The 20768-nt window shown below is 43.5% G+C and overlaps 1 protein-coding gene across 4 annotated transcripts; it reads left to right on the forward strand.

The window, feature by feature from the left end:
- Positions 1-1952: 1952 nt before the first annotated feature.
- Positions 1953-11984, forward strand: pitx2 (paired-like homeodomain 2). 4 transcript variants are annotated; one of them, XM_030397424.1, is made up of 4 exons: positions 1953-2444; positions 4800-4870; positions 9300-9499; positions 10369-11984. In XM_030397424.1, the coding sequence occupies exons 2-4, from the start codon at positions 4825-4827 to the stop codon at positions 10927-10929; spliced, it is 807 nt and encodes a 268-aa protein (XP_030253284.1). In that variant the 5' UTR covers positions 1953-2444; positions 4800-4824; the 3' UTR covers positions 10930-11984. The 4 variants fall into 4 exon arrangements, with proteins under 4 accessions (XP_030253284.1, XP_030253285.1, XP_030253282.1 ...); XM_030397425.1 differs by lacking the exon at positions 1953-2444 and adding an exon at positions 4544-4562; XM_030397422.1 differs by lacking the exons at positions 1953-2444; positions 4800-4870 and adding an exon at positions 8113-8797.
- The last annotated feature ends 8784 nt before the right edge of the window (positions 11985-20768 follow it).

A 20768-nucleotide genomic window follows, 5' to 3' on the forward strand; every position in this document is an offset into this window, starting at 1 on the left:
TCAAACTGTCAGAGGCTTGTTCTTTGTTTTTTTATCATGTCTGTGTGTGTGTTGTGGCTGACTCGCCGGGCAGTCTATCATCTCTCCTCTTTATGCTCGGATGCGTGCTGATTCCAATCCGGAGTGTTTTAAAGTCCTCTCCAGTCTGCAGGAGGAGGAAAAAGTTGAAAATGTCCAACTGTACTGACGCTCAGGGGGGAAGAGAGACAGAGAGAGAGAGAGAGAGAGAGCTGATGTGCTCGTTAAGAATCAGGAGAGAGCATCAGCAGAGCAGGTCACCCTGTTTCTCACATCACAGCCCCATCAGAAATTCTTTCAAGTGTCCTTCTGCGTCGCCAAAGATGACAACGGAGAATCGATAAGCGCTTGAAATGAAAAGAAGCCGCCGGTTTGCCCCCGAGGCGAAAGATTTCATACCCGCCAGCCTTCTCTGAACTTCAGGCATTCCTCTGCACCTTTCTGCGTGAGAAAGAGGAGGCTCTCCACTGATTTTTCTTTTTTCTTCTCTCTCTCTCTCTCTCTTTGTATAAGAAGGTAAGAGGAGAATATATAGCCGAACCATCGTGCCTCTCCAGACACCCTCTTTTTTTTTTCCTCCCCGTGCGGTGCAGGCGGGGCGTGATTGAAGATGTGCGTGATGCTGCTGCTGCTGCGGGGTCGTTCACTTGCTTTTATTGTGCACAACATCTAATATTAAAAGGGGGGTGTCACATTTTGCAGGACTAAGCGAGCTGTGTTGGCAAATAGGCAAATTTTATTTATTTTTCCCCACATCGGTTTGCATTTTGACCCGAGGCTCCGTCTGACACGTGTGTGTTTACGCGAGTGGAAAATTAATAAAATCTGGCCTTCTCGGGCCTCTGTAGAGGACTGAGAGGAACGTGTGCGCGCCTCGCCGAATAAACCAGCTGTTAAAATCACATTAACTCGTATTATTACCCATCCACGGCTGCAGTGAGCGCTTATTATTTGGGATCCAAACCATCTCTGATTCACCACATTTTGCGAGGAGGGGGTGATGTGTGATGTGTGATGCGCGCGTGTTGCTTCGGTGTGTGTGTGTGTGTGTGTGTGTGTGTGTCCCCTCCCTCTTTTTTTTGCCAGGAAATTCCCGTGTGTATGTGCGCATTAATTACTGGTTTAATGGGAGTATGACTAAAAATGTAAAAGAAGGATTAGAGCGCGGGGCCTGCGTCCGGTCTGCTCGCCTCACTTAAGACGCGAATGGGGGGAAGAAGAAAAAAAAATCCAGTCTGTATGTAACGAAACGGATCTATAAAGAACATTTGCATCCGAGCCAGCTGTTCGCTTCATCTGCACATAAATCCGCAACACGATAGCGCTCTGTCTGGCCCGGGAGGAGCCGAATGCAGCCTTTTTTTTTTTTTTTTTAAATTCCGTTTTCCACCCACATCTGAATATTCAAATGCTGCCAAATTGGGTTTGAATTTGCGCGCAGGGTGGTCAAACAGTGAGCTTCACTGGGCGTTAATTGCGCTCTAATGTCCTGATTACATAACAGGAGTCACTATCTGTGACTTGCAGCACAGTTTTTCTTCACATTAACCGCCAGTAGGAGGATTCAGATGAATCTGCGGTTGCGGCTGGTGTTTATTTTACGCGCGAGTTGGACAATACGCAGCTGAGTTACTTATAAAAAGCAGGTTTAAGCAAATTGAGCCTTGGTGTGTTTTTGCATGCCTGCAGCTCAAACGGTGCAGTGTTACAGTAAACGCACCGCGAACACGAACATCAGGACTGTTTTTTTATTTCATATTTTATTAAAAGAATAAAAAATAAAAATATAAAAACAAGTGTGCGCTTTTTAAAGATTCCATCCTGACTTTTTTTTGTTCGATTGTTGTGGAAAGTTGAGAGGCTCCGAGTTTGCCCTCTGCTAGGCAGCACACAGGCGCACACACACATACACAAACACACCCCTTTTAAAAGCACACACACACACACAGAGGCGCGCGCACGGACGGGGTCCCTCTCTCTGAGCTGAAAAAGAAGGAGGAAAAAATGCGCCACTCTTGGAGCGTCTTTCAAGGGGGGAAAAGTTGAGGAAGACAGAAGAGGACGAACCAAGGGGAGACTCGGATGAAAGCGCCTCCTTCGCTGTTTCTCCTCGCACTGTAAATAGATGGTTATTTATGCGCATAAATGAAACAAACCTAAACGTAGCAGCGCTGCGTCTCTCTCTTTCTCTCTCCCTCTCTCTCCCTCTCTCTGTTTTTTTGGATAACGCAGCGGGGGGAGCCACATCCAAAGCGGCGCTCGCATTTCCGGACAGAAACTTTCAGCTTTACTGGACCTTGAAGTTGCCTGAATTTTCGCTGTAAACACAACCTGCCGGTGTCAAGAGTTGCGTTCGGACGGTGGGATTTATCTCGACGCTTCGACGGCTGGGAGAAACCAAAAGCCTCCACCGGTGTCAACAACTGGTAAGTGCAGCGGAGGCGCAGGGGCGCTAAAAGGACTAATAAAACTGAGATGTGAGTTAATGCGAGGGAAGGAATTTGTTCCACCTCGTGTTTCTTTTTCTTTTTCCTTTTTTTTTTTTGGTTGCCTTTTCGCTGTAACATAAAGGAGCCTGGAGTGATGTGAGGGCAGGGGTTCGCCTCACAGGTCGGCGGATGATAATGATGTGTCATTAGCGGTGATGGAGTGCGGGGAAATAAAAAAGAACAGGGCAGAGCAGACTGTACGGGGCTGCAGGTGGTGAGGAATGTGAGAAAACTCGTAAATATCGATAAAAAACAGAAACATTTGTGCGTTTTAAGCCTCAAATCCTTTTTCTCGTGCTCTAAGATGAGGATTTATCTGCGCGTAAATTCCAATAAAGTGCGTAAAATCGTGCGTAAAAGCTTCAAAACGTTCACAAACTAGCCAGATTTTTTTTTAAAAAAAGGTGAGTTAATTCTCCAAAGCGAATTATAAATAATGGTGTTAATAATAAAGCGAATAAGATCGAGATCTGCATCGATATAAGGGGAGAAATAAGAGGCGACGTTCACGGTCTCACGCCTTTAATTAATACAGGACCATATGGTGGAGGTTAGTCGACTCATCTCCCGGTAAAAGGCTGCAGTCTCATGCTCGACTGTGTTAATTTCAGAAGTAAAGCCGGTGCGAGGCGATGCCAGCTTTCTGTCCGCGCTGGGCCCGCTGCCACGTGAGTCACCGAGGCATATCAACTGCTGGTGGTGAGAGCACAGAGTGTCCGTGGAGTGAGAATGAATGGATGAGCAGGATAAATATGTCTAATCGTGATATTAAATGCAGGTATATTTATAAACCTCGGATTGGATCTACAGCGGCGCGAAGAATATAACAGGAATAAACTTTTAGTACCTGCAGGATTCATTTTCCACTAAACCACATTTAAATCTATTATTATTGTTATTATAAGAATTATTTTATTATTATTCGTGTTGAATATATTTTAACATTCTCGATAAACATTTTTTCCCTCACGTGTGTGTTCAAATTAGAGCAATAATATCGATTTTATTTGCCTAAAACGTAAAATTCTCACATAATTTCTACGTTTTATTTATTTGTGTTGAATATTTTTTATCATTTCACACAAATCTCTCCCTTTCTCTCTCTCCTGTTACTTTTACGCAAAATCCATGCTTTTAATTTGAAGTCTCCCACAAACAAAACAAACAAAAAAAGAGATAAAAGCAAACGTGATAAAATAATCAACAGTAGAAATCGTTTCTGTATTTTTACACAATAAATAAAAGATGGTAAAACGCATAAATACGCACAGGGCTGTGACTCCGGAGGCCGCAGAGCGGATGGTGAAATATTGGAGGCGACCCCTCATTAAATCTGCTCTGATTAGATAACACGGAGCCGCGCGCAATAACCTCACACCTTACAGCGTGACCCCCTCCCCACTATTTCATTTTGCTGCTGGGGGTGAAGAGGGGGAGGGAGGGGAGGGAGGGAGGAGAAGAAAAGGTTGCGCAGGTAAAAACTTAACCTCCAATATCTTCCATCTTTTGAATTAAAGCCGCACACAGCCTCTCGGTGACTCACAGAGGATGTCGAGCAGGTGAGGAGAAGAAGTGAGGAAAAATGGTTAACAGCATGACTTGCATGCAAATTCAGCCCCGACTTGAATTATCATAAGCAAACAGTGTGAGCCTGGACTAATAAAACCCCATCTGTGTAACTTCATATCGAGGTAGTATGAGGGCTGCGATAATGAATTTTGTAATATCCCACCGACAGACATCTCAATCAGACTCTAATCCCGTGATTTTACTGCGGAATCACTCCACTTCCAACTGCTGCTGCTGCTGCTGCTGCTGCACACAGGATCTCAGCGGCTCATGCAGAACACGGCGCGTCTTCATATGATCAGACTGAGAGGCAAAATATAAAACAATACATGACGAGTGAGAAAAAACGAGTTTCAGCCTCAGATTAGATTTGAAAAAGGAGCGTCAGTTGATGATTATTCATTTTTAATCCGACACGTTTCCATTCAGTTTCAGCTCAGGAGTGTTTCAGTCATTTTAACAAAGAAACGTGACTTTCACAGCAGAGTGAGATTCATTAAAGCACATTTCTAATTATCCTTGCAGCACAGAGCAGGCTGATCGCACACCCTCATGAATGTTCTGAATTTTGCATCGATTTTAAAATATTTTCTCCTCATCCTCTGAGCTCACCTGTGTTGTCCTGTCCAGTTCGAAGATGATTCAGGTGTCTGTGTGCGTCACTTTCCTGCTCTTAAAGTCTAATTGTGTCTCTTTTCTCTGTTTGTGTTTCTTAATTTACAGAAGCGGTTTTCTGTAAATTGCCATCATGGACTCCCACTGCCGCAAACTGGCCACCACCTGCGCGCAAATAGGTGAGTATATCTGATCCAGATGCGTCAGAGCAGCGCAGCTCTCACACACCGAACACCGAACACATGCCATTTTTTTAGATTTTTTTTTTTTGGGAGGTGAAATATGAAAGAATATTGTCAATTGTATTTGATATAAATATTGTTTTATTTCATTTTGTTCAGCATAAAATAGCCAATTTTGCATTTGTAAAAGTTAAATACTGTTTATTTCTCTCCAAACTTATATTTGTTACAACTAATATTTAATTTCTGCATTTATTTTTCTTTTATCAAAACGTGTCCCAAACCTTAAAATTAAATTAATTAAAAATGGAGTCAACACTTCTGCCGCTCTGCTCTGAACTTTTCTTTTTGCATAGTTTTGTTTTTTAATAATTTTCTCCACAAAAAGGCCAAAAATCATGTTGAGTTCTGCAGAACAATGTGTTCGGCTCTGAAGGACTTCTCGCACCATCACCTCAAATCTTTCTCTGTAAAGTCTCTAAAACTCCACTGCGAGTTTAAAAAGCTGCCTCGGTTGTGTCTCTGCAGGAGGAAGTCACCGGTTTGTTGAGAAACGTTGAGTATTCAGATATTTTGGCCTTTTAGCTCGTCGAGCTGTTGGTGCGTCTGTGTGTGTGTGTGTGTGTGTGTGTGTGTGCAGGTGGTTCGCTGTCTTAGAGGGACCCCTGGTGGTCGGAAGTGGAAGCGCAGCTCAGCATCTTCAGAGGATTTGATGATAATGATGATGATGATGATGATGATGATGATGATGATGCTCGTGTTGTAATTAAAAGATGGACACACGCGACCTCCATCCCGTCATTCACTTTGATTTGCGGATGCGCAGTCCTGTTGCGCGCTGACGATCAAACATGCGTGTTTTAATTTGGTTTCACACTCGGAGAGCATTTTAGATTCTCTCCGCATTATCCGGCTGCATGTTTTGCTGCCTAAACAAAAGCCAGTCTGGGATTTATTAATTATTCTCCGGAGCAGGAGGGGGGAGGAAGTGACATCAGGTCTTGTTAGGGTCTTAAACGAATAACCGATAAGTCTCATTCTGCCTCGTTTAGCGCACACTGACGAGGCTGTGTGGCGGAGGGCAGGCTGCTCCGCGCGCACTGTGAACGACCATTGATTAAGAATAATAAGATAATAAGATATAGACACAGCAGCGTCGACTGTTCTGCTGCGGGTAATATATGCGCCGCTGGCTGGATTGACTCCGGGGAAAACGAAATGTATAATGAAAGCGCATTCGTGAGGAGGAATATACTAATGGAGGAATCTGGTGTGTCCTTAATCCCGTGTAGAAAAAAAGAAAAAAGAAAAAAAGCCTTGTCGTCTCCTCCTATATTGACTGAATTGCTAATTAATGGCCCTCTATAGCGGAGGCCGATGGCGCGCAGTAATCCGCAGAAGAGAGATAAAACATTGAGAATGTAGAAATGAAGAGGAAACAGATAATCCACTTCAAGTTTAGTCTTACAACACGGCTGGAGGGGGAAAAGGAGCAGCGGAGGGTTCACAGCGTGGAAAAATGATTTTATTAATAATAAGTTTAATTAAATATGAACGTGATTCTGAGATATAAAACTTTAATTATTAGACAACCTCGTGTTTTTGTTCTTATTTATTAAAACAGGTCTGAAATAAGAAAAATACTTGTATTTTCCTTATTGGCCTTGTAGTAATAAAAAGGGATGTTCATGTTAAAATCAAATGTATCCCTGAAAATAAATCCTCCGCTATTATTATATTAAATATTAATAACAAGAAATCATCTTAATTGAATCACTCGGAGCCTCCAAACAAGGTTTTATTGCTGTGCGTGAGACGCGATTGGCTCCCGAGTTCTCATAAAGTATCATCCCTCCCCGTGTGTGTGTGTGTGTGTGTGTGTGTGTGTGTGTGTGTGTGTGTGTGTGTGTCGCATACACTCTGTGGTCTGCTGGTATTTATATATCAGGGGGCTTTCACGGGATTAGCCCAGTAACTTCTTAACATCGCCAAGTTCCAAATGTGCTCGCTTGAATGGGGGCGTCCGCCGAGGCCACGTGGACACGCTGTTGATGTCTGATGATGATGATGATGATGATGATGATGATGATGATGATCCAGATGTGTTATGGTGCAAGAAAAAAAGTACAAGAGTGACCAAAGTATGAACATTTTACGCACTCCATGAGTCGATGAGGCGTGTTTACTTTGCCTCGGCGCTTCACCATCTTCTGGGAATTAGAAGGTTTAAAAAAAAAATGCTTCAACTGATCAAAAACCCTCCTTCAGAAATTCTTAGGCAAATGAGAGTCTTATCAGATTAAAACAAAAAGCTCTACAGGAGAGCTGGCTGAGGGGTCCGAACGCGGAGTGAGGAGAGAGAGATCCGGTTTAAGCGCCCAGATAAAGTAATCCGTCGTCAACACACTGAGCCTGCGTGGTGAACTGCGGCTCCGCTGGGGTTGATTTAATGGATATCTGAACCTCAACTCTGCCGAGATCAAGAGGATCGCCTCATCTGACAACCAGTATGACTGAGAGTGACTGACGGCGCTCTGTGCATACAGGGGACGTAGAGGATGGGTGAAAAAAAAACACTTCAGGCCGGTTCAGTTTGTGGAGCGCGTGTTGGGACTCCTCGAGCCGGATGTGAGGATCTGAGCTTCACGTGAATTAAATCAAATGTGTTGGTGGTTTTTCGCTTTTAAATATTTGTATCACCTTTTTTTTATTCCACTGTGTGTGTGTGTGTGTGTGTGTGTGTGTGTGTGTGTGTGTGTGTGTGTGTGTGTGAGCTGCACGTGTGCGCCTTTTAACATACTGTACATGTCTGGCAGTTAGCGTCAGTTTGACAAGTGCGCACAGGCACTTTTGGAGCAGCCTGGCACATCCTCCCTTTGAAGTTACATTTATTTCTCTCCTTTAATCGCTCTCCTCGCTGTTTCTCTCCCTCTCTCTCTCTCTCTCTCTCTGCTGCTGTGTTTGCAGTGTGCATATTTCTCTTTCATACGGTACAATCCGCTCGGTGTCTCTCTTTATCCACATTGAGTCCCTGAGTAAACTGCTGGTGACAGAGCCTCCGAGCACGAGCATCAATACGACGGCATCGTTTTGCTGGGCCACTGGACCCATCTCATAAAATGAGGCCAAACTGTGTTATTTTCATTTTTATTTGGTCTTGGGCTGCTGCGCAACGGCACCTCGGAGCGCCGCGGGTACACCGTGCGTCCCATCTCTCTTTACATGCTTTTATTTGGAAGAGGGAAAATAAGCGCCAGCCCCGGCATAAACACATTGGCACACAGATCTCGTTTCTGCAAGCTCCGGTTGGTTGGGCCCACCGTCACATCCACATGGATGTGCCTGTCAGAGAGAATATGGGCGGGCGCAGCGCGGTGACGTGGAGGTCTGGAGAGAGGCGCAGTTGGAGAGGCAGTGCGCAGGCAACAGCTGAAATGAACAGAGCGGTGGAGTGTGTGTATGCCTCTGGATCTAATATCACCTACCTGTCCTTGTCACTCTGATAGTCAGCCGAGGTAGCCGCTGTTTACCACTGACGCTAGTATGGCAGCACCTCACGCTCTGTTTTAAAGCCAGTTAGAAGAGTAAGAGGGCTTCATCCGAACCGCAAGTGGACCCGCTCTCCTGCGCGTCTTTTTTGGAGAACTGAACACATTCCGCCGACGGACTTTCCGCGTATCCTTGTCGCACTGAAGGGGACTTAATCTGCTTTTGACAGCCGGCTTTGCGATCCTCCGCCGATGAACTCTATGAGGGATCCATTAAACACAGACCACCACCACCTCACAGGGAATAAACTTGCCTCCACGCACCACACGGCTTTGGCGATGGCCTCTAGTTTACAGCCGCTGCAGCGGTCTGTGGACTCGAAACACCGGTTAGAGGTGCACACGGTGTCGGACACGTCCAGCCCGGAGTCTGTCGGTAAGAACCGCCCGGGGGGTGCAGATGTTCCCAGCGAGGCGCCGCAGATGTCATACTGATATCAGACAAACGGCGACTGCGACTGGTCAGCGGAGAGAGAGTTTTACGTGCATGATATTACAGCAGTCATCTTCCTCACAGATAATCAGTTCTGACGCTGAAAGTTTCTGTGTTGTGTTAATTACAGAGCTGGTCTCCTGACAGCTTAGATTTGTCAGACATTTGTTGATAAACTGAGAGTCGAGATTAAATCAAAAGCTCGATTAAAATCTCATAAAAATGAAGCAGAATGTGTAATTAAAAACATGAGAAGAGTAACTGGTTCAGGTTGTGACTCAGAGCGTGAGCAGCGAACAGCTCATCTATTTCCCAACACTGTCAGAGAGTCAGGATTTTTTTTTTTTTTTTTTTTTTTTTTGTTCCCTCTCTAATAGCGTGCAGGCCTTAATCCTCCTGACCCTGCCCGCCTCACTGACTGACTCAACTTCTCTCCTCTTGACAGAAAAAGAAAAGACCCAGAACAAAAACGACGACTCCTCAGATGACCCGTCGAAAAAGAAGCGGCAGCGGCGGCAGCGGACTCACTTCACCAGCCAGCAGCTGCAGGAACTGGAGGCCACCTTCCAGCGGAACCGCTACCCGGACATGAGCACGAGGGAGGAGATAGCCGTGTGGACCAACCTCACAGAGGCCCGGGTCAGGGTGAGTACTCCCTTGGGTGCAAGCAAAAACAATTGGTGTGTGTGTGTGATCTCGTGTAATTTTTTGCCAACTGCCCGGTTAACCGACAAATAGCTCGTACTTTAGCGGTTTTACGCACGGACGCCACATTTTACGCACGGCTGAAATTTCCTTGAAAATAATGTTGGACAGAGTTTTTCGCTGGAAAACAAATAACCAGAGTCTTGTTTAAATAAACTGCAGCTTCAAGCTCTATTTAATTAGATTGTATATGTTTATCTCTGAGGCTAAATATAATTAAAACCCTCTCCAAACAATGCAAAATAAACAACTGTATCAGATTTAATTTGTGGATCTCTGGACATTTTAATCTGTTCAGTAATTTCAGGACAGATAGTAACTATTTCTTATTTGCCCACTGAATGTAATTCCACATTATTAGGCATTATTAGGCTGTTAACAGTTAACAGTATTTGACATTTGTCGGTGACAGATACCAGTCGTGTTCTGCTGTTCGTGTGAAAGAGGTGCAAAGCTTGTATTTTGCGATTGTCGCCCTGGTGCTGTGTGATTAAGGTCAGCGTGTTTGTGGACGCCTGCAGAGGAATACACATCCTCTCTCCACATTAAGGACGGTGCAGTGACAGCCCGGTGTGTATTCAGCTCAGATAAAGAGGGAATCAAAGCGCGGCAAAGCCAAGATTAATAAAGGAGATTTACATTTAAAATTAAAAAAAAAAAAGAAAAGGAGAAAACCAACAAATTAAAGATGCTGTGTCTGATATTAAAATGCAGAATTAACGAGCAATTGCAAGAATTAAAGAGGGAATAAAAAATTAAATAACACTCCAGAATAAATTCCTAACCTGATCTTATTTCCTTTGTTCTAGGTTTGGTTCAAGAACCGGCGAGCCAAGTGGAGGAAACGGGAGAGGAACCAACAAGCCGAGCTCTGCAAGAACGGCTTCGGCCCGCAGTTCAACGGACTCATGCAGCCCTACGAGGACATGTACCCCAGCTACACGTACAACAACTGGGCCGCCAAGGGTCTCACGCCGGCCTCCTTATCCACCAAAAGCTTCCCCTTCTTCAACTCCATGAACGTCAACCCCTTGTCCTCGCAGACCATGTTCTCGCCGGCGCCCAACTCCATATCCTCCATGACTTCCAGCATGGTGCCCTCGGCGGTCACCGGCGTGCCGGGCTCCAGCCTCAACAGCCTCAATAACTTGAACAACCTCAGTAACCCGTCTCTCAACTCGGGCGTGCCCACGTCGGCGTGCCCCTACGCGCCTCCGACCCCTCCTTACGTGTACAGGGACACTTGTAACTCCAGCCTGGCCAGCCTGAGACTGAAAGCCAAGCAGCACTCGAGTTTTGGATACGCCACTGTGCAGAATCCGGCCACTAATCTGAGCGCTTGCCAATACGCCGTGGACAGACCAGTCTAATACCAACCTGCACTGCAAAAAATCACCACCTTAGCGGGTCATTAGAGGCGAGTAGTGGCGCTTGAGGTGTTTTTCTCTGGAGGGAGTGAGGAGATGTGATAATTGTGCTTTTTCATGTGTTTCAAAAAAAGGCATTTTCTGTCACTAGTTGGAGTTATTCTGACTTTTTTTTTTTTATTTCCCCCTCCTCAAGATTTTGCCACTTTTTTCCAAACATATCACGAAACAAAAGTGAGATTATTCCATCGCACTTTATTTTAGGGGGGGGGGGGGATATGATTTTTTTTAAGGGTGATTACAAGACCAACTGGCTCGTTATGGTGGTCATTTTTTGCAGTGTGGTGGTAATCACAAGCAGCCGGCCACAGGAACAAGAGACTACTACAACTACTTTTTCATTTTTCAAGAAAAAAAAGGGCACTAGAAGACTGAACCACTGAAGCAAGCTCCACTTCGGCTCGGGAGTCAAAACTGAAACGGGAGATTTTAGGTTTTATTCCCTTTTTTCTGATGAGTCCAGGCCTGCGTCACACTGCAACACAGTTTGAAAACAAAAAGGCCTTTTTTTGTTTTTCTGGTGGATTTTTATTTTTTGTGTTTTCTCTTTTTTTTTTTTGGACGTTAATTGTTGACTGAAAAAAAAAGGTTGTATATATTTGAATTATCATCATCATCATCTCCTGTTTGTCGAGGCGAATGCGCTATAACCCTCCAGTCCTCTCCAGGTTCACTCTATCAACGCATGTGGAAGAAGAAGAAGAAGAAGAAGAAGATGAAGAAGACGACGAAGAAGAAACAAACAAACAAAAAAGAACAGCACCCTAAAAAGGAATCATGTTTTGCTTGCAAACAAAAAGGGAATGTACATACTAAAAAAAAAAAAAAACGCACCGGTTGTGTGTTTCTAACATATTATAAATTTATTATTAATGTCTGTGTGAATATCGATTTAGAATAGCAATTCTGGATTTAAAAAAAAAAAAAAAGAAGAAGAAGAAGAAGAAGCATCAAAAATGTTCCTGCGACAGATTATTTGGTTTTTGCTCTGTGTATAATATTTGGTACGGAATTATGTTTTTTTTTTTTTTTTTTTTTTTTTCCAAACATCCAAAAAAAAAAAACTATTGTGTTTTATTTAATGGAAGTAAATATATTGTTCAAAAACACTCACGATGGGAGACTTTTATTGAATCTTTGTGTCGGCGGAGTGTGAAGCTCTGACAGTCTGTCCACAGCCTGTTCGATTATGTGAGACACTTTGTGCGTCTAATCTATAGAGGAAAACAATGGCGGCCGCTCCAATACACATACAGCGAGATGCTCCGTCAGATTAACTGCTGAATACATGTCTGCCCGCTCCGCCGGCAGGGCCTCGGCTGCGGTCACTGGTGCTTGAAATAACACGGGAATCAACAAACAGGAGTTGGGACCACACAGCCGAGTCTGAGCCCGGAGGAGATGAAGAGAACTGGATGTTTTAAAATCCAATTCATGCTTTTAACGTGATTTTATATAAATGTAATTGCTAAAATTCATATTTAACTCCAGATGAACCAGAGCGTGTTTGGTTTGGAGTTTATCTTGCTGCGTTTTTTTTTGCTCCACAAACCCAAAGACGCCCTCGCCGACTCCTCCGTGCGTCTGTTTGCCTTCGCGTTATTGTTTTCTTTCGTGACTTACTGTTTTTATTATCCTCATTATTAAATCATGCTTTATAGTGCAGCAAATGCGTCGTGGAAAAAAAAAAAAAAAACAAGGCTACAGTCTGCTGGATGATGCACAAGCCTGAGCAAACAAGAGCAAGCAGGGTTATACGGAGGTATGTGGGAGCCGGGGCCGGCTGCAGAGGAGAGCAGGCCGGGGACGAGTGCAGCCTCGCCGGGGAGCATCACCGCGGCACTCCGCTGAATACATAGCGCGGGTTTGGGTTGTTGAGGATGAGCCGTGCGCGCTGTTTCAGCCCCGAATTGTTGATCGTGTGAGCCTGTTTGTGTTTGTGCTCATCACTGGAAAATTAGGAAGTAAAAAAGGTGAAAAAGAGCTGATTTAGGATCTGATGTCACGCAGGACGAGGCCTCGGGGTCACGTCTCCAGGGGCTGGTTATTATGAAGGGAAATAAATCAGAGTTAAACAACAAACACACAAAGAAGAATTCCTCTGTTAAAACCTCTCCCCTCTCCCTCCATAATTAGATTTCTGTCCCAAAAAAAAAAACCCTTGGAGCTCCTTTTTGTGTGTCACCTTTTGATGGAGCAATAATCAGCTGACGGGGGTGGTGGCGTGGTGGGGAGGGTGGATAAGCCTCGGCTGCTGTGGAGGCGAATACGCACGTCTGCAGCCTCAATACACATCCGCGCAATCAACATGTGAGCAGAGGGATGACCCGAGGAGAAGAGGCTTCACTGGGAAACGTTCATTTGGCCGAAACGACGCTCAGAGGACCGCAGAGCTCTCAGCCTGTCCGCTCCTCTGCAGCCCTGCGCACGGTAAGAACTTCCTACAGCTCCAACAGAGGACAGCACGCTCCTGTTAGCTGCTGCTGCTGCATGTTCGCTCATGTTTTTAATTACTGCAGAGATATCTGACAAAAAATAAGCTTCTTCTTTCTTTTTTTTTCCCCTTCTTCTGCTGCTTAAATTCTGCTCACGCTTTCGCCGGAATTTATATTCCAAATCCAGACACCGCAGAGTCATTTATGCGTCAAACCAAACTCATTTTAAAGTCTGCTTCCCGCGCATAATCACACATAATAACACAGGAGATGTATAAATAGTAAAAAAATAAATAAATAAATAAATTATAAGCATGTAGTTCATGTTCCAACAAAGATACAATTATCAATCTTTTGTCCCGCCTCGGGGTTTTTTCGGACAGCCAGCAACATCTTAATGTGAGATTTGTTCCGCCAGCTGATTAAAAAAAAAAAAAAAAAAAACAGAAGAAGAAAGAAAGAAAGAAATCCATCGTGAGGTAACAAACCGAGCCGACACATCTCTCCCTCTCTCCCTCCTCCTCCAGCCCCGCCGGGAATTCAAATAAAAACGCGAGGGAGAGCAAATATCCAAACATGCAGCGTTACAGCTGCAATCTAAATAATTAACAATCTCCAAATAATCCTGCAGCGGCGCGTTTGGAGCAGCCTGGAGGTGACGCGGCTGATCGGGGAGCGCGTTGTCTGATCACACCAGTTTAATTATTGCTCTTTTCTGAAACACGCACACGTTTCAACCAGGAAAAATGATGAATATGGACGAAAATGAAGATATTTAAATACGGGAGCAGTTTGGTGACAAACCACATTATCTCTGCTGTAGCTGCAGACAACACTGGACTTTAAAACGTGGTTATTTCTTCTGGTTCTGGTGTGTATGGTGCTGTTACATGAATCAGAAGATGTGATTGATTTGGTAACATTTTGCAGCTTCACAGCTCTTTACTGCATGTGATCAATAGATATGGCAATTATTTAAACGAGCAATGTGTCAGTTTTAATATTTTACTATATCGTTGAGGTAATAATACAAACTCAGAAATATTTATTTTTCTCCTTCAGAGTTCTCAGAGGGAAATCAGGTCCCAGAACACCGTTTGAGGCTAGAAAGGTGGCAGGGTCCGCCACATATAAACAAACTAAAACAGCGTGTGTTGTCCTTTAAGGTCAGTTTGTTTATTCAGGCAGAAAAACAACACACAGTCAATGAAGACATTTCTCTTCCTCCAAACTACATAATGCACCTTTAAAGCTTGAAAGATGAATGCATAAGTAAGAAGTGGATATTTATTTCTGATATTTTTGTGTTTGCATGTGTGCCTCGTCTGAAAAACTACACAAATCAACATTTTATTTTTTTGAATTAGTGCAGATTCAGCTTGTTTTTATGCGATCACATGTAGCAGGACGTGGAGGCAGCGAATCAACACACATTTCAGATGTTTCAGAGTGTTCGGGGGGGGGGAGGACTTCCTGATCAATAGATTATTTTTGAAGTGGGCAGTGATGCAACAGGCTCAAATTAAAATCACAGCAGGAAACAACAAAGAAGCTTCACAACACAAAACATCGACTTCAGACTGTTGAAGCCAAATTTGACCACAGATCTTCACTGCCTCTCCTCCACAGTCTGCACCTTAATGTGTCAAGGAAAACATGTTAATATAATAGATATAATGTACACACACACACACACACACACACACACACACACACACACCTTTCTCTGTATTCAGCAAGGTAAATATTTAAAGCTGCCGTGGCAGAAGGTACGAGGCTGCTTCTATATGTGCTCCAGAATAAATACGAGATAAAAGCCACGCTGAAGATTCACAGTCGACCTACAAACACACAACTCGTCTCAGCACTAAGTGCAGCAGCGGTCAGGACTGCTGCTGCTGTGTGTGTCTTTGGGGGAGGTGGGTTGTTGGGGGGTTTGTTGGGGGGGGGGTTGGCTCTGGACCAATGGCGGCCCAGCGGCTTCAGCTAAAGGTCACATGGTGTGACCTCACACATTCTCACCCTCACCTAAGGCCCGAGGAGAAGTTCTCCTTAACAAGAGCGCCCGTCTCGGCTGAACTCCTGAAAAACCTCAAACAAATTTAAGATTAATTCTTCTTTTCTGCTTTTCCCGGCAAAATGAGGCAAGAAAAGCTCAGAATTTGCTTTTGATTCAATATTAAAAGTCGTTTGCACGCAGAAAAAGGAAAAATGCTTCCGTCTCCGCCCCCGGCTTTCATTTAAACACGTGCTTTGTGTGAAAATATTGACCTGCTGGTGTGGCACGCTTGATAACAGCCACACAGACACACACTCCTGTCTGCTGCATGTATGTCTGCTGCATGTTGTGTGTGTTCCAGTTGTGTATCCAGCCCTCGACAGCGGGGGCTCGGTGCTGCTCGAGGGCAGGCGGCTGGCCAGAGCGTGTGAAAGCAGATAACCAGGGCGAATTTCATGACGCACACACTTCCTGCTCTCTGAAGTTCTATTAAAGGAGGATGAAAACAAAACACACATCTGAGATGTTTTCTCTCCAAATCAATTTCGACACATTTAGCATGCTGAAAAGATCAGTAGCACGGCTCTCATGGACCTTGAAATGGTGGTGGAGGAAAAAAAGGATTCATCAGGAGAGACTCATGAATTTTGTTTGATGGAGGAAACATATTTAAGAAGATCTGCATTTGCATGTTGGCTTGTTTCACAACTGCACCCTGTAGGTCACGATGAGGAGCAGCTAAAGAGCTGCAATGTGAATGCTTGCGGTGTCTTTTTGCTCTCTGATGTCACCAATTGTTCAAAATAATACATTAAATAAGAATTAAGGGGAGTGAAAAGTCACCAAGTCCAAATAAAAAGTGCAGCTACAGCTCTGTAATGTGTCTGTGTGAGGCAGGCTGCTGCAGGAGAAGCTGCAGGAGGATAAAAATGCCATTCAAGAGGAATTATTCAGCGTTAAGGCCGACGACCGAGCTGCAAGAAGCACCTCTGAGCCGGCGTCCTGGCCGCACGGATCACATACAGTGAGTGTAAGCACAAAAAAGATAGTTACTGTTTCTAAAATCTTACAGAAAAATACAAAATAATTCATGTAATCCATAAACAGGCGGCCTCCAGGCCTCCTCATGCCCCTTCATGTTAACCTGACAAGTCTAACGCTGCTAACATTTTAGCCTCATCTGAAGCATCGTGTTCAGACACCTTCGGTTTACACAGTCTGCCCCAGATGGCATCTCTCAGCGCTGTTTTCTTTAGGCCTGTCATCTACTGTAACGTCTTAATTGACGTTTACCTCTGTTCGCCGCTGTCAGCCACCCGGAGTCTGCGTCTGTCTGACGAGCAGCCGGGCACAAGAGTTTCCCAGGCTCCAACCTCGGAGAGAAAATTACACCTGAGCACCTTTTGTTTGTTTTAGTTTTCTTTTTTTTCCTTCTTCTTCCTTTTCTTCATTCGGTGTCGTACAATTTTCCCTTCACACGCAGAGTGAATAACAACCTGCTGCTGGAATTGTCAAAGTGTCGAGCGTCTGCCTCCTGCTCATATCACTCCTTGTTAGTTTAGCGGCCCGAGTGGAATCCCGGCCGCCCGTATCTTATCTAGAGAAATCAGACATGATAACAGCACTTTGTGCCGCCACAGATGCAAAATAACTATGGACAGGCTGCAAACTGAATCTCAAGAATCTGTTAAGTAACATTATAGACACTTCAGGAGGAAGTTTTGCGTAAATTCATGCAAAACTGAGCTGCACAGCAGTTTAAAGTGGGAGTTTCTTCTCCTAAACCAAACCCTGCAGAGTTGATGTCACACTTTACATGCTGATCTGCCTCCCCAGCTGATCAAACACGGCATCTCTGGGCATTAAATGCGCAATATTTTGGAGAGGACCACTTAGAGAGAAGCTTTACATCATTTATCCCCCTGATGGCACGCTCAGTTAAAAGCTAGAAGTCAAGAAATTAGAGTTTCCTCAATAAAAGCCTCCGCGCTTTCATGTGGAGCAGTTATGGGAGGGACAGGAAGAATTATGGAAACCCAGAAGATTTAAATTACACAGCGCAGAATCTCATATGTCAGAATATCTGGTGATTAACGAGGAGGTAACCGAGCTGAAGTGATTACCATGCAGGTGTTTTCCACAAATAAGAGCTCATGCAGAGTGAAGTGTTGAACTAGAATGTATTTTAAATGATTATAACACTGATAAAACTAATCATGTGTAACATTTACAGTGAACACGGTCCTGATGATGAGACAAAGTACAAAGTCCAAAACTGTGTCGCTGAAATAAAGGGTTCACATTTCCTTTCAAAAACTGACAAATTCGTGCCAACGTACACAAATCCTATAGATTACAGTTCATCACGATCTTCCTTCATACTGGCTTGTTGTTTTCAATAAAAGGAAGTTGGACTTTTTGTTTTGCGACGCCGTCAAACGTGGAGACCAAACACATTATCTCTGCTGCAACTGCAGACGATGCTGAATTTTAAAAAGTAGTCATTTCCATCTTCGTGTCGTTTTCTTTCTGATTCTTTTCTTTCTGATTCTGTTGTTAGCGGTGCTGTTAGATTTGTGAAGTGCTGAACGGGAAACAGAAGCTGTGATTCTTTTTATTTTCATTAACTGTGACACATTAAAAGTAATCAGATAAGAAGACTGGAACAATAAATAGTTTACAACTTTGCAACGTTGCAAGTTAAACTGTGGCTTTTCTACATGCAGCCAAATAATTATGATCCTTCCTTCTTTTCTGTGTCCTGTTAGTTAAGATACATTTTTTTACAAACTGGATTTAAAACCTCGATATAATTTACTGCAGAACACTGATCATCGTTGAGGTTTTTTTAAAAAATGTTAGACACAAAATATACAACTTTGTTCCCTCTTGCTCCGAGTTAAATCTTCCAGCTTTTCCACGATTACGCCGTGATCTTTGTGTCGCAGTCTGCTGTCGTCTGATAAATCCGTCACTGGAAGTAAATCTTAAAATTTTGGCTAACGGCGACTTCCATCTGCAGTTCTCTTGAATGTGCACTCTTTAAGCGGACGGTTGCACTGCACACTCTTTTGCTGCAGACGAAAAACATCATCCGTCATGTTTAAAAAGGCACATTGTGTCTTAAAAGTAAATCAAACCCTGGTGCTGAGTTAACGTCTGGGTGAGCTGAGTGACATCCAGCAGCCACACCGTCACATCAGACCCGGCTCACAAACAGAATGATGTTTTTCTTGTCTCGACGCAGATTATTTCTCACACAGATAAATGATGTAATTCGCTGAATTGTCCTCGTTATCCTGAGATCAACAAGTTTTTTTTGTCCACTTCTTCCAGGGCCAGTTTCCACTCGCCTCCGTCCTGCCAGCAGCAGCTTGTGGTTACCAGTCTGTAACTCACAACAACCAGCGCATCCATCGACAGCGAGACTCAAAGCTCGGCCTGCTCGGTCCCTGTAAGTCACTCTGGCGTTGGCTGACATGTGAAATGTTTACGCCTTGTAAAATATTTCTTTGGATTGCTCTCTTATGAAAGCCAGATGTTGCCTGTTCCATTTTTCCCTGGTGCAAATATCGAGCTGTTTTTATTTTTTAGGTCAGTTCTGGCATTAATTATTCGCCTCTACACGAACCCAGCGGGCCAAAGTTCTGCCCAGATAAGTGTTTCTGCTGATCAGCAGCTGTTATACAGAGAGATGTCAACTATACAAACACGTCTGCATCTCTATTGTTTAAGGTTATAGAATAAATATTCATCACGTTCATTTCTCTGTGTCATTGTTGATTTATTCGCTTCTGTTTTGCACAATATGCAATATGGTGTCATAAGTGATTTTCCATTTTTGTGTAATATGTGACTGTTTTATTGCAGCGATGATGTATTATTATTTTATTATGACATGTAATGAGATAGAATCTAAATATTTGTGACATTCTGAAATGAGCATCATGCAGGATTCTGGGTGTAATTAAAGAATGATGTCCATTTAAAAAAGAAAAAAACATTTTGTAAATCAAAAATACAAACAAATCTAAAAAAGATAATTGGTTTCTAAACTAATTTACTGGGAGACACACTTGTGTTGGGGACTGATGCAGCTGCACATTCACTTGCAGAAAGTTAGATGGGAATATTGAAAACTCTCCTAAATCTGCTAAACAAGAAGCTACAGTTAGCGGCCAGTTAGCTTAGCACAAAGACTGGAAACAAGGTAACAGCTAGCCAAGCTTCACCTGAAGCTAACTAAATCCACATAAGCACATCAATCACATTACATCTAGTTTGTTGAGTGTGTAGAAACATACAAATGTACTATTAATAAATGTTTCTGAGCCACAGACGGTTTCTTACCTGGTGCAGTAACTTCCTGAAGTCTCTGCTGATCTCCAGAGAGTCACTGCACCTGAAGAAATACTTCCAGCTATAAAAAGTGAAGTAAAATATTTTGAACAACTGAAACAAACATTATGATAACGTGTTAAACAGTTAGCTCGAGATGTGCTGGGAGATTTAGTTCATTTGCATAGAGAGAAGCTAGCTGCTTCACTCTTTATCCAGTCCTCATGCTAAGCTAAGCTAAGCTAAGCTAAGCTAAAATAAGCTAAGAGGCTTCTGGCTGTAGCTTCATATACAGACCTGAGTGTATCAATCCTCACAGCTGACACTCAACAAGAAGACTTTATTTAGATAATAAACCAGGAATTATTAAATTAATTATTCAACATCTTTGGGAAACACTCATTCGGGCTACATAAACAAAGATGGAGATCATATTTCTGATCAAATTAGTTAATTGATTAAAACAAACTAATTTGGCTGTCATGCAGCAGCAATCTGCAAAGGAACTAGTAACTACAGTTATAACAAACGTAGTTGTGTAAAAAGTACAATATTTGCCTCTAAAACTAGCAGACTGGAAGTTAAAATAGCAGAAAATATTCAAGTAAAGTACAAGTACCTCAACATTGTATTTAAAGTGTCAACGTGGAAGTTTTTGTTGGTTCTGGCGCCTCTTTTGGACAAAAGCAGTACGACTCCAGCGCGTGCTGTTGTAAAGATGCTTGCTAGCTGTTTTGGAGGCGAGTGACAGAGACCTCATGATGGATCGTGATGAGGTGATGTATTTTTATGTGACTTTGTACATGATATATGTGATCGGACCGGAGCGCAGGTGTGAACAGTAACTATATAAAAACAGCAGTCTGATCGCTGATGTCTCGTTTGCTGTTACAGGCCATTTATAATCAAACTGTGATTATAAAAACCCTCCATAAGTGAAGGAGAGGTAGAGAGAGAACGGTAGAATAAAGAGTTATCTGGTGAAACGCTCCTCTGGTGTACCTGGTGGC

Source organism: Sparus aurata, chromosome 18, assembly GCF_900880675.1.
Source record: "Sparus aurata chromosome 18, fSpaAur1.1, whole genome shotgun sequence".
NCBI classification, from domain to species: Eukaryota; Metazoa; Chordata; class Actinopteri; order Spariformes; family Sparidae; genus Sparus; species Sparus aurata.

Excerpts from the sequence above, each read along its gene's own strand:
- pitx2 (XM_030397422.1), top strand. The coding sequence starts at position 8,614 with ATGAACTCTATGAGGGATCCATTAAACACAGACCACCACCACCTCACA. Across the intron at positions 8,798-9,299 it reads GTCCAGCCCGGAGTCTGTCG|AAAAAGAAAAGACCCAGAAC; the intron begins GTAAGAACCGCC and ends TCCTCTTGACAG. Across the intron at positions 9,500-10,368 it reads TCACAGAGGCCCGGGTCAGG|GTTTGGTTCAAGAACCGGCG; the intron begins GTGAGTACTCCC and ends CCTTTGTTCTAG.